The sequence below is a fragment of the Scylla paramamosain genome, chromosome 3 (assembly GCF_035594125.1).
Source record: "Scylla paramamosain isolate STU-SP2022 chromosome 3, ASM3559412v1, whole genome shotgun sequence".
NCBI lineage: Eukaryota > Metazoa > Arthropoda > Malacostraca > Decapoda > Portunidae > Scylla > Scylla paramamosain.
The window spans coordinates 12,788,647-12,800,000 of NC_087153.1; the positions used below are offsets into that span (position 1 = coordinate 12,788,647).

The 11,354-nt window shown below is 38.6% G+C and overlaps 1 protein-coding gene and 1 long non-coding RNA gene across 2 annotated transcripts in view; one reads left to right on the plus strand and one right to left on the minus strand.

Moving 5' to 3' along the window:
• The first annotated feature begins 216 nt into the window (after window positions 1–216).
• LOC135090467 (uncharacterized) lies at window positions 217–4,852 on the plus strand. Its single transcript, XR_010261933.1, has 2 exons — window positions 217–904; window positions 3,615–4,852. It is a non-coding gene; the product is annotated as an uncharacterized LOC135090467 (long non-coding RNA).
• LOC135090462 (tRNA selenocysteine 1-associated protein 1-like) overlaps window positions 4,109–11,354 on the minus strand; it is a 7,258-nt gene continuing 12 nt past the window's right edge. Inside the window, exons 1-7 of the mRNA XM_063987202.1 lie at window positions 11,220–11,354; window positions 8,066–8,143; window positions 7,263–7,385; window positions 6,647–6,800; window positions 6,104–6,269; window positions 5,523–5,703; window positions 4,109–4,403 (exon numbers count right to left, since the gene is read on the minus strand). The exon at window positions 11,220–11,354 is cut by the window's right edge and continues 12 nt beyond it. Of these exons, the coding sequence (XP_063843272.1) occupies window positions 5,667–5,703; window positions 6,104–6,269; window positions 6,647–6,800; window positions 7,263–7,385; window positions 8,066–8,143; window positions 11,220–11,252 (591 nt within the window). The 5' untranslated portion in view covers window positions 11,253–11,354 and the 3' untranslated portion in view covers window positions 4,109–4,403; window positions 5,523–5,666. The remainder of the gene's footprint in view (window positions 4,404–5,522; window positions 5,704–6,103; window positions 6,270–6,646; window positions 6,801–7,262; window positions 7,386–8,065; window positions 8,144–11,219) is intronic.

Below are 11,354 nucleotides of genomic sequence, written 5' to 3' on the forward strand. Positions count from 1 at the left end.
GCGGTGGAGAGAGGGAGGGGAACCTGTGTGATGTTTACATCCGACAAGGCCATCTTGGCAACAGTGCCAGCAAATTAAGTTCAGTTCTTCTTCTTCTTTGGAGCTGTTATGATTTAAATTGCCTCTTAGGTTTCTTTTCTTCGTCTTCGTCTATCCCCTGGATATCTTGATCTTGATCTTGGTGGTCTTGATCTTGATCTTGATGGTACAGGTGGCATAGGATCACTCGAGCCAGGCCTTTGGATCGGCAACTCCTGTAGAAGGGAAGAAAAAAAAAAAAAAAAAAAAGAAAGAAAAAGAAAGAAACGAACAGCATCCTCTATCCTAATTGTTCCTAAACCTGGCACGCCACATTCTCTCTAGAAACACTTTCACCGCTTCAATCATCCTTTCATTCGCCTCTCTACACAGTCCCAGCAACAACACCATCCACTCCTTTCCTGTCTTCTCCACTCTTTCATTCCTATTATGCCCTAACTCACTCAGTATCACTTGTTGCATCATCTCATTCCTGTCTCTGGCATACTTCACACACTCCAGCACCACATGTTCCGCCTTCTCATCCTCTCCCATGTCACACATCTGGCACACTTTGCTGCGGGACTCAGACCACCTGTAATTCCTTGCATTCACATCCATACAACTTAAATGTGGCTCACTGATCTTGATCTTGAATATTCTTGATCGTGGTGAATGGCAAGGCAGCAGGTCCAGATAATATACCGTATGAGTTCTGCAAGAATGGTGAGAAGATAGTGATTGATAGAATGACGGAATTATTCAACCGATTGTGGGATGAAGAGAGAATGCCAAGAAAGTGGAATGAGTGCGTCTCTTGCATAAGGGAGGATTCAAGAATAAGAATAAGTTGAAGAACTACAGGCCAATTGCATTAGTGAAAACAGTAGGTAAAGTTTTCAGTGCAGTGTTGAATGAAAGGCTGTTTAAATGGATTGAGAGAGCTGGAGTGCTGAGTGAAGAACAGAATGGATTTCGTGTGGATAGGAGAGCTGAGGACAGTATGTTTGTGATGAATGACATGATTGAGAAGAAAAAGAAGGATGGGTGTAAATTGTGCCTAGGTTTTCTGGATATAGAGAAAGCTTATGATAGAGTGAACAGAGAAATGCTAGGTAGAGTCTTAGAAAAGATTGGATTGAGTGCAAAGGTAATTAACATAGTGCAAACTGTATGTGGACACAAGAGCTAGATACAAACTAAGAAACAGAAACAGACTGGGTGAAGAGTGAGAGAGGAGTTAGGCAAGGCTGTATATTGTCACCAACCCTTTTTAGCCTGTATACAGGGGAGTTAGCATCCAGGATGAGAAGAATAAATGTAGGGTTAAGTGTGGGGAATGATAAAATATGTGTGTTTTTTTTATGCAGATGATGTAGTGGTTATGAATGAATGGTTATGGCAGATGAGCTTCTCATCTGCCACCTGCTCATGGTTATGAGCAGATGAGTTTGTTGGATGTTGTGGATGGGTATGGAAAAGACTTTGGAGTAAGATTTAGTGAGAAAAGCAAGGTAATGATTGTGAATAGGTCAGAGGATGAAAGTAATGTGGTATGGAGACTTGGAGAAAATAAATTGAAACAGATGCAAGAATACAAGTACTTAGGGATGTGGATGAGTCCTAGTGCGTGTGGAAAGGCAAAAAATGAAAAGATAAGTATGGTAAACCACTGGGTAGAACGACTGGGAAGCGCGGCAAAGATGACAGTAAGTACTATGTGTTGAGAGAAGTGTGGAAGAGTATGGCTGTGTCAAGTATAATGTATGGTATGGATGTAATTGCATGGGATGAAAGTAAAATTTATATTAGAAGTGAGGAAGAATAGAATAGCAAAGATGGCACTGAGTGCACCGAGGTACACAGCAGTAGAAGCCTTGAGAGGTGATATGGGATGGAGCACTTTTTGGGAAAGAGTCACAAAAGCCACACTTAAGTATAAGATTAGGCTTGAGAGAATGGAATGCAAGAATAGCAAGAAAGGTGTACCTGTGGAATGAAAGTGAAAACAAATGGAGGAAGAGATGCATGAGAATGACAGACAGGAGTGGATTACAAGTTGTGTGGGTGATGAGAATGGCTGGGAGGAATCAAAATGAGCGTGAATGGGTGGTAACAAGAGGAGGCAGAGTGGGAACTGAATGGGATGTGAGAAAAAGGAAGAATGAGATAGATGGAAAAGTGAAATGTGTGGGACTGAGTGATCGGAAGAATGTGATAGAAAGAAAAAGACTCTGGAATGGTACAAGGAGAAAGAGTTCCCATTGTATGAAAGGTGGTATAATGGAACCCTTGGCAGTGATCTCTTCTGAGCGAGGGCACAGTGTATGGATGTGAACGCAAGGAGTTACAGATGGTCTGAGTCCTACAGCAAAGCGTGCCAGATGTGTGACATGAGAGAGGATGAGATGGTGGAGCATGTGGTGCTGGAGTGTGTGAAGTATGCCAGAGACAGGAATGAGATAATGCAAGTGATACTGAGTGAGTTAGGGCATGATAGGAATGAAAGAGTGGAGAAGATAGGAAGGGAGTGGATTGTGTTGCTGCTGGGACTGTGTAGAGGGGCGAATGAAAGGATGATTGAGGCAGTGAAAATAATTTCTGGAGAGAATGTGGCGTGCCATATGTAGGAACAACTAGTGTAGAGGATGCTGCTCATTTTATTTTTTACAGAAGTTGCTGATCCAAAGGCCTGCCTTAGGAGTAATCCTGAGTCACCTATACCATCAAGATCAAGATCAAGATATAATATTGCTGCTACAGTGTATGGATGTGAATGCAAGGAGTTACAGGTGGTCTGAGTCCCGCAGCAAAGTGTGCCAGATGTGTGACATGGGAGAGGATGAGACGGTGGAACATGTGGTGCTGGAGTGTGTGAAGTATGCCAGAGACAGGAATGAGATGATGCAAGTGATACTGACTGAGTTAGGGCATGATAGGAATGAAAGAGTGAATGGCCTTAGCCAGGCCATTCACTCTGTCCCACACATTTCACTACTCTATCTATCTCACTCTTCCACTTTCTTACATCCCGTTCTAAACCCTCACCATTTCTACCAATTATACTCCAGTCACTCTCAACATGTCATCCCCTCAAACCAATGAAAAGCCCAACTAGTTTCCAAGCCACGGTTTACTATCATCTTAACACACTTCTTCCCCAACCTGCTACTCCTAACATTCCATAGAAACACCTTTCTTGCTAATCTTGCATCATTCATTCGCTCTCATCCTGCCTTGTATTTCAGGGTGTCCTTTACATGTGTCTCTCTAAAGTACTCCATCCCACATATTCCCTCAAAGCCTCTAAAGCTGCATACCTTGGTGCATTCAATGCCATTCTTGGTACTCTATTCTGTCCTACTTCCGACTTTTCTAGTTCATTCTCATTCCATGTGATCACATCCATACTATACATAATGCTCGGAATAGCCACGCTCTTCCAAACTTCTTGCAGCATGTCATACTTATTCTTATCCTTAGTGTAAATTTAATTTTCTTTTCTTATATACATTTATCAGTATTAGATACCTTATTAGTAGTATTGGATACTAGTGAATAAGGCTCTTTTATTTTTCTGTTTGGTTTCATTGCAGGGCTACACTCTACTTGACATGCACAATAAATTCATTGACTGCAGTTATTAAAAGATGAATCTTGCAACACTGTTTCATGTATGAAGCATACAACCTCGTTCACACATTGGCGAATTTTGATGGCGCTCCACTGCGACTCTGCTGCAACTTCCTGAATGGTGACTGCTGCGAATCATGTTGTGACTCATGCTTGATGAACATGCTGTGAATGCATTACACTCATTGATGGAGTTGCTTATACTCGTAAATCTTCTCATGTCTGTGTGAGCTCTCCTTGTGTGTGCACCATCAGGATGCTTCATGATGTGGAAAAGAAGTAAAAATAAGAACAAATAAATTATAAAAAAATTTTGGATTCTCACAAAGTCACACAATACTGAGAGAGAGAGAGAGAGAGAGAGAGAGAGAGAGAGAGAGAGAGAGAGAGAGAGAGAGAGAGAGAGAGAGAGAGAGAGAGAGAGAGAGAGAGAGAGAGAGAGAATGAAACACCTTAATGAGATACTTCAGGTTTATTTCTTTGTACCTTGGTCTTATACATACACTTTATATTTAAAAATTTATTAATATAACTGGCACATCACAAAAGGCCATAGCAAGTTTTTTTTTTTTTTTTTTTACTTTACAAGTTACTGATTTTGCAAAAGGAAAAATGAGTCCCCTTCCCTTACTCATCATCCTTTATGTCCTCCCAAAAGCTCCACCGTGCCTTTTCTATTGCTTGCCACAACTCTTCACTTCTGTCAATGTATTCCTTGTTTGTTTTCTTGATGTCAATGGGAACATTCCAGTCTGGGAATAAAATATTATAATCTAAGTATATATATAATGTTCATATTCATTACAGATATGATGAAGATGACAAATAGATGCACTAGCTTTGGGGGTTTAATTCTATATGCTGTGTGGAGTGTGTGGTCAAATACTGATCAAGATGGTTAGAGTGGGTACAAAGTCATTTGTGATGAGCTGTGTAATTTCAGGAGATATATGTGGATGCAGTATTTCCTGTGAGCCAGATGTGTGAAACATGTTTAGCACAGGTATCTATTTTGGACATTTGTGGATTTGATTAAACATATGACAAAATTCATAAGAGATTTGGACTATTTTGAGATTATGTGGACTAATGTAATATTTTTTAAAATGAATGAGGGCTGTCAGAGATGCATCATGTCTCTTTGACTGTTGAAGGTTATATATTTATCTCTGTAAAACCAGAAATAAAGAGGGGAAGAATCCTGGTTCTTTCATTGCTTCCACTATGGTGTTAAGGAGGCAGCATTCTTTAAACCAAGCTGTGGAATAATAGCCAGGTTGTCTCTGTTCCTGAGTCAAGAGTTTTTGGCTGGTGAACACTATTGGCAGGTGCATCAAAAATTTTGCTTTTTGTAGGTACTCTCTGATGCTTTCATTCATCTGGGTCAGTATAATTTTTCTTTCTGCTTATATTACAGAATTTTTGTACTGCAACCTTTCTATTATCAAATCAGTATCTACCTAGTATGTCCTCTTTTCCATGCATGCTGTTAGGGTCTCAGTTTTCAATCTGTCCACTTTATAAGCATTAGTAGTACTGTATTGTAAAAGCATATGAAATCATAAACACTGCTGTCATGTTAATGGGTTATGAACCAGCCAGTTCAGGCTCGGAGACAGCTGAGATTTAAGGGCACAAGTCAGGCAAACACAGGTTATCAATAGAAGGTATTACATACATACAAAAAGACAAAAAGACTCATAGAACATGTCTGTTCTATGAGTGAAATACAGTTATGCTTAGATGAGATCTAAGCATAATTAAGTCTTGGTCTTAAAAAATTATTAGCCACAGTCATTTTGAAAGTATATGTATACAGCACTTATTATCATCACTATGCATTTATATAAAACAATTTATTATTAACTCACCAACTGGTTCAAAATCTTCTTTTGAGGACTCCTTTGAATCACCCATTCCTCCCTCCATACTGCCATTGTAGTCACCATATGATGATGCATATGGTTCATAATAACTTCCATAGTTCTGCCATGCTGCCATAATTCCAGTACTGTTCATAATACTGACTGTAAATCTCCACCCATGTGGTTCCTGTGAAATAAATAATGTAAAGTCATTTAGAGTTAAGATTCAATGGCCTGTTGTCATTATGTGCATCACATGAAAATATTTCTTTACAATTTATGGTATTTTAACATCAATTAGAAGTGTCTGATTTTCAGATTTTTCAGACAACCTGGCCCCTTTATAGTCTGAAAATCATAATATATTAGTTCCATACCAATTTTCCAAACACAAGATAAACACAGAATTACACAAGAACCCTGTACTTGAACAATATTCAACCTATAACATGCTTATATTCCCTGTAAAAGGGATGACAGACAAAACACACAAGCACACACAGTCATGCCTGTAAGCATTCCCTCACACCATGAATGAGGTCTCTTCACATCATGGCCCAACAGTACAAGATTGTCTTACTACTTACATTCCAGGGTAGTGTTGCTTCTTGGGGACAGCATAGCTCACTTTCAGTGGTTTCTGTCCCAAACCTTTGAAACCATTCATGTGAGTGAGAGCATCTTTATATTCTTCCTCAGAGTAGAATCTTACAAAAGCAAAGCCTTTGCTCTGTCCATTTGGGTCATAGATTACTGAAACAGAAAATAAATTTTGCTTTACCTTTTACTCAATGTATCACTTAGCCTGTAAAGTGCCATGTCTGTAAATATACAGACTATGCTAGCAGGTCAGTAAATATGTGAATTTGACTTTAAAACAATGTTAAGCTGCAAACACTCAAGTTAATCCTTTCATATCTGTATGGCAATTACCAGTAGTGATGTAACAAGTGATGATAGTCATCATGGTCACAGATCTCCAAGAATCCTTCAAAAAAATAGGAATTAAGTAGTAGTAGTAGTAGTAGTAGTAGTAGTAGTAGTAGTAGTAGTAGTAGTTTCTTGGTCTCCTAATTAATTCTGATACTTAAAAGTTTAACTGAAGACAAAATATTGTTGCTGTACCTCACCTTTTGCTGTCTTTATACTGTTATATCTGCTACCAAATGTCTTGTAGAGGGCAAAATCATCAACATCTGGTGTAAGATCTCCAACCCAGAGAGAATACTCCTTGTCTGTATTATTTCCTCTTGTGCTGCTGTGGTTCAATTTGAATCTAACTGGCTGGAATAAATTTACACATATTAGACAAGTATTTCACTTCATATGGCACATTAACATTATCCAGACAAGCAGTCTATCCAATCTCTTATGATTCCACATCAATGATAAAATCAATTACCTAAATATTTAAAGAATTCATCACATTTAGATATATCTATATTCTAAGCAAATAAGTAAACATTTAAATGAAAACCTGTTCCATGCTGGCAATACTTTAAAGGTTCTGGAAAGCAGATTAAAGATGAAGCATGATGCAACAAGATCCCTTAGCAAGGTTCTTAGGAACAGGCACTACATTCCATTAACAAAACAGAACATAGCTAAAGACTAACTAATCTTCTCTGTATACCTGTTCATCAAGGCTTGCTACTCACATCCCTAATTTAAGCTTCTCATAATTCAATCTGTATCTTCACTGATTTGAAACCCTCTTCTCTGCACCCTGAGTTTTGCTTGACTTACTGGTTGGCTATGAGGAATGACTTTGCCATTGAGCTTGTGCATAGCAGTAAGGGCTGCCTGGTCTGAAGAAAAGTTGACAAAGCAGTATCCTGCAGGATGGCCAGTGTACCTGTTCTTCATCACCTACAGGAAAAATGCATATGAATATAGCAAAAGTAATGAATTTCATTATTTGTGAATGTAATGAACACTATACTACAGTTCACTCAGGATTAAGAAGCAATTATGTTATGACAGGTGGTCTGAAAACTGCTGGCTTTGGTTTCAGGCATCCAAGCCCAGCCAGCCATTGGGTGCCAATTGTCAGAAATGGAAACCTGGTATAAATCCCTGTTATGTGGGATTGCTGAGGTCACAGTTATCCCAATATGTTCTAAAATAGTCTCATGTGAGGCAGCCAGCTGATGTTCTACCACTGGGAGTCATTACTGATACATTCAGTGGGAGAGTCCTTACTAAATCCTAAGTCTAAACTAATCTTTAAAACATTTGAGCACCCTTTCATATCCAGTTACAGTCCAAGAACAAAACTGTTTCTGGATAATGAAATTATCAGATATAGTGCTTTACTGAATAAGGAAAATATTAGGTAGTAAAACTACAAAAGGTATGTTATTTCTGAAGTAACAAAATGAAAATTTTGATGTTTTTACTGCCAAAAAGAAGTAATGGGCATCATGTAAGAAGAGCCTGTAATGCACAAGAGGTAACACAAGTGCATTCACTCCTACTTTGCCTCTTTTAATGTCACTTCTCAACTAGAGAGGTAGTGTGTCAGGTGTGCTGATGCCTATGTACACTACCTTCACATTCTGGACATTTTCTTCACCCAAGGCTCTGAAGGCTGCTATGATGAAGTTTTCGTCCATATAATCAGCAAGCTGTAGGAGAGAGAGAGAGAGAGAGAGAGAGAGAGAGAGAGAGAGAGAGAGAGAGAGAGAGAGAGAGAGAGAGAGAGAGAGAGAGAGAGAGAGAGAGAGAGGAGAGAGAGAGAGAGAGGAGAGAGGAGAGAGAGAGAGAGAGAGAGAGAGAGGAGAGAGAGAGAGAGAGAGAGAGAGAGAGAGAGAGAGAGATTAATATTTCTGAAAACAAAACAAAAAATCCATAACCATACGCAGTTGGCTCTAAAAGATGACAAAATTCTCAGTCCTTGGCAACATCTGCACACCATTCAACTAGTTTCATTCACTTGTATGAGAGAGTAGAGCATTGACCATCTGACCTGGTAAATCAAGACCTGCAGTGGGCTCGGGTACTCTAAAATAAAAATGACTTTATTAGAAATTTGGCATTTTGAATAACAAGATGTTTTTTGGGAGTGCATTCCTGAGTTGATTTCCACAAGTTACTGTTGCACATCTTTCCATATCATCCACAAATGGCTACTAAACTGCCCATTACTGCCAGTGAAATTGTGTCTGGTTAGAAACAGCTAAAGAAACAATTAGCATTGCTAGAGTTGGAGAGGGAATTGTGTACTGGCAGATAAAGAGATTCAAAGATGATGACAAGATGTCTGCATCAGAACATAAAACAAGACCTGGGCAAGGAAAGAAAGTTGCTCAACAGGCCTTAAACATTGTGAATAGAGAAACAATGTAATCTTCATCTAACAGCAAAAAAATTGAAAGATGGGGACCCCTGTGTTTATGGTGATGGTTTATGAAATCACAATCTCTAACCACATAGTCGCCCAATGTTTTTGTCATCTTTTTTGGAGCCGACTGTATCTATATGTACAACAAAATACTTGTGCTGAAAAGTGGTACTCTTACATTTTCAATCTATCTGTCTATATACATTGTAGACATCCAAGCAAACATTTCCTAATAAGCACTGTACAAGACTTGTATGATAATTCCAAAAATTTACTACAGTAAAACTACTGTGTGCTCAGCATACTGAGACAGTTATGTACTACAGTAAAGTCTAAATATAGAAAATTTCAAAATTCAACATAAAGTGGTGCAACTAAATTTAACATTATGAATCCAGTGGCCATCCTATGCTCTTATTTAGGTTAAGATTACATGCTTTTTTCTAAATTTCACAGGTGCAGTTTTAAAATTAATGAGCTGTGTGTTGTGTCTTGTGAAATTCCCAGTCTAAAAAGTATCTAGTTTTGTACAAACAAGTTAGAATAGGCTGATTTGATATGTTTCAAGAAGCCATCTGGATTTTAAGGGTTAAGTAACAGTCCTGTAGTCAGAAGCATCTTTCAATGGATTCTTTTAAAATCTGGGCACCTTACAGCAAAGACTGGTGCTGTTGAAGGGTTAAAGACACAGTAAAAAATAAAAATAAATAAATAATAATAATAATAATAATAATAATAAATAAAAAAATAATAATAATAAAATAGAAAATAAAAATAAATAAGTAAAAAACATTTAGAAAATACAAACCATAAAATAAAACAACAATAATAATAATGATAATAATAATAATAATAATAATAATAATAATAATAATAATAATAATAATAATAATGGTTAATCTGGATATCACACCTATGTTACATACAAGCACGAAACTCACATGTCATTTAGAAGTGACCTTGCCATAAACATTAAAAAATGGTGGGGGGGGGGGCAAGTATCTAGTTTGGCTGTAATAGCACTAGAGAGAGTGAAAAAATTTGATATTTTCTAAGTCCAGTGAGTCTTGCACCAGCCAAGAGTAAACACTGAAATTATTTTCTTTTGTTTATAACTGAGATTTCTGGATGGCAGCATATTTGGATTTCAGGGCATCCCTCCAATCATGTGCTGCCACTTGTGAGACCATTCATGAGGCCACCAATTAAGACTTTCCACAGTAGGTTCAGTTATGCTTTTCATTTGTTTTAGAGACACATCAGGTGTTCTGATAGAGGCTCACTATCATTTGTTAATATGGCTACCCAGTGGAGGGATATGAAGTGAACAGTGCCAGTGTTCAGCAAGAAAAGTCACTATGTGAGATACTTAGCAACAACAATGGTTAAGATGCGATATACAGGTGTAAGGAAGAGGTTCCATGTGTTTATTAAGGAAGCCGCCAAACTGTACCCACCTCCATCGCCCTGAGAATCTCCACACCACACCATTAAGGCATAACAGTATAATTTTTGAGGTCCCTCATTAGGTTAGGTTATGCTAGGTTAAATGTCCTAGCAGGGGCAGGTCCAGTGGGGGAGGAACCCCACTGGGTATGTTAGGTAAGGATAGGTTAGGGAAATTCAAAATATTGAGGTAAATTTTCTTAGATTTTTTGAACGCTCTTATTTTACTTATTTTTCAATCCCCCCGAAACCCCTGATCCCCCACAGGCCCCCAAGCTTGTTTGAGGAGTTGGGGGGTTGGGGGGAGGGTGGACTTCTTATCAAGAAATATTACAATAATAATGGATAAAAAGTAAAATACAACAAATCTGCCAGATACTTTTCCCTTCCAATAAGAGAGATAGAATTGTTCCCAAGAAATCACGCACATTCATGCTGCCAGGTGTCACCTGTGAAAGGCTGTCTGAAGGTTACATTCACAACTTCAAGCACAGCAAAACACCAAAATGTGTGTGAACACATGGCTTTGAGAAGTGTAAAGGCCAACAATATTGAAGTAACATTAGCATTTCCATTCAAAGGCTAGGTTATATTACGTTAACTAAGGTTTAGATTTATTCAGTTCATTAATTTCACTGCTGATCCCTTAATCGAGTATATCACATTTTGGGAAAAAAAAAAGCCCTGAAACAAACGGTCAGTGTCCGTCAATTAGTAGATTAAGGTTATTACCAAAACCCCGTTATGGCTGTCTACAGCAAAACTCTGACCAAAGACAGCATTAATGTGATAATGTTCTGCCGCTACTCTGTCACAACCATGGCCCATGTTTGGCAGCCAATCCATGCCTATCAGCCTGGCTACACCTGTCACCTGCACACACACAAGGCATCGTCACTATTCCCACAACTCACATCGCCCATCCATAATGCTCCCTCTCGTGCCATAGTGGTGGGAAACACGAACAACCCTCTCACTCGTCAGCACTACGGCGTCTGTCTCAAAACATCACATTCCTCGCCCTCGATCTTGATCCTCATACTTCATCC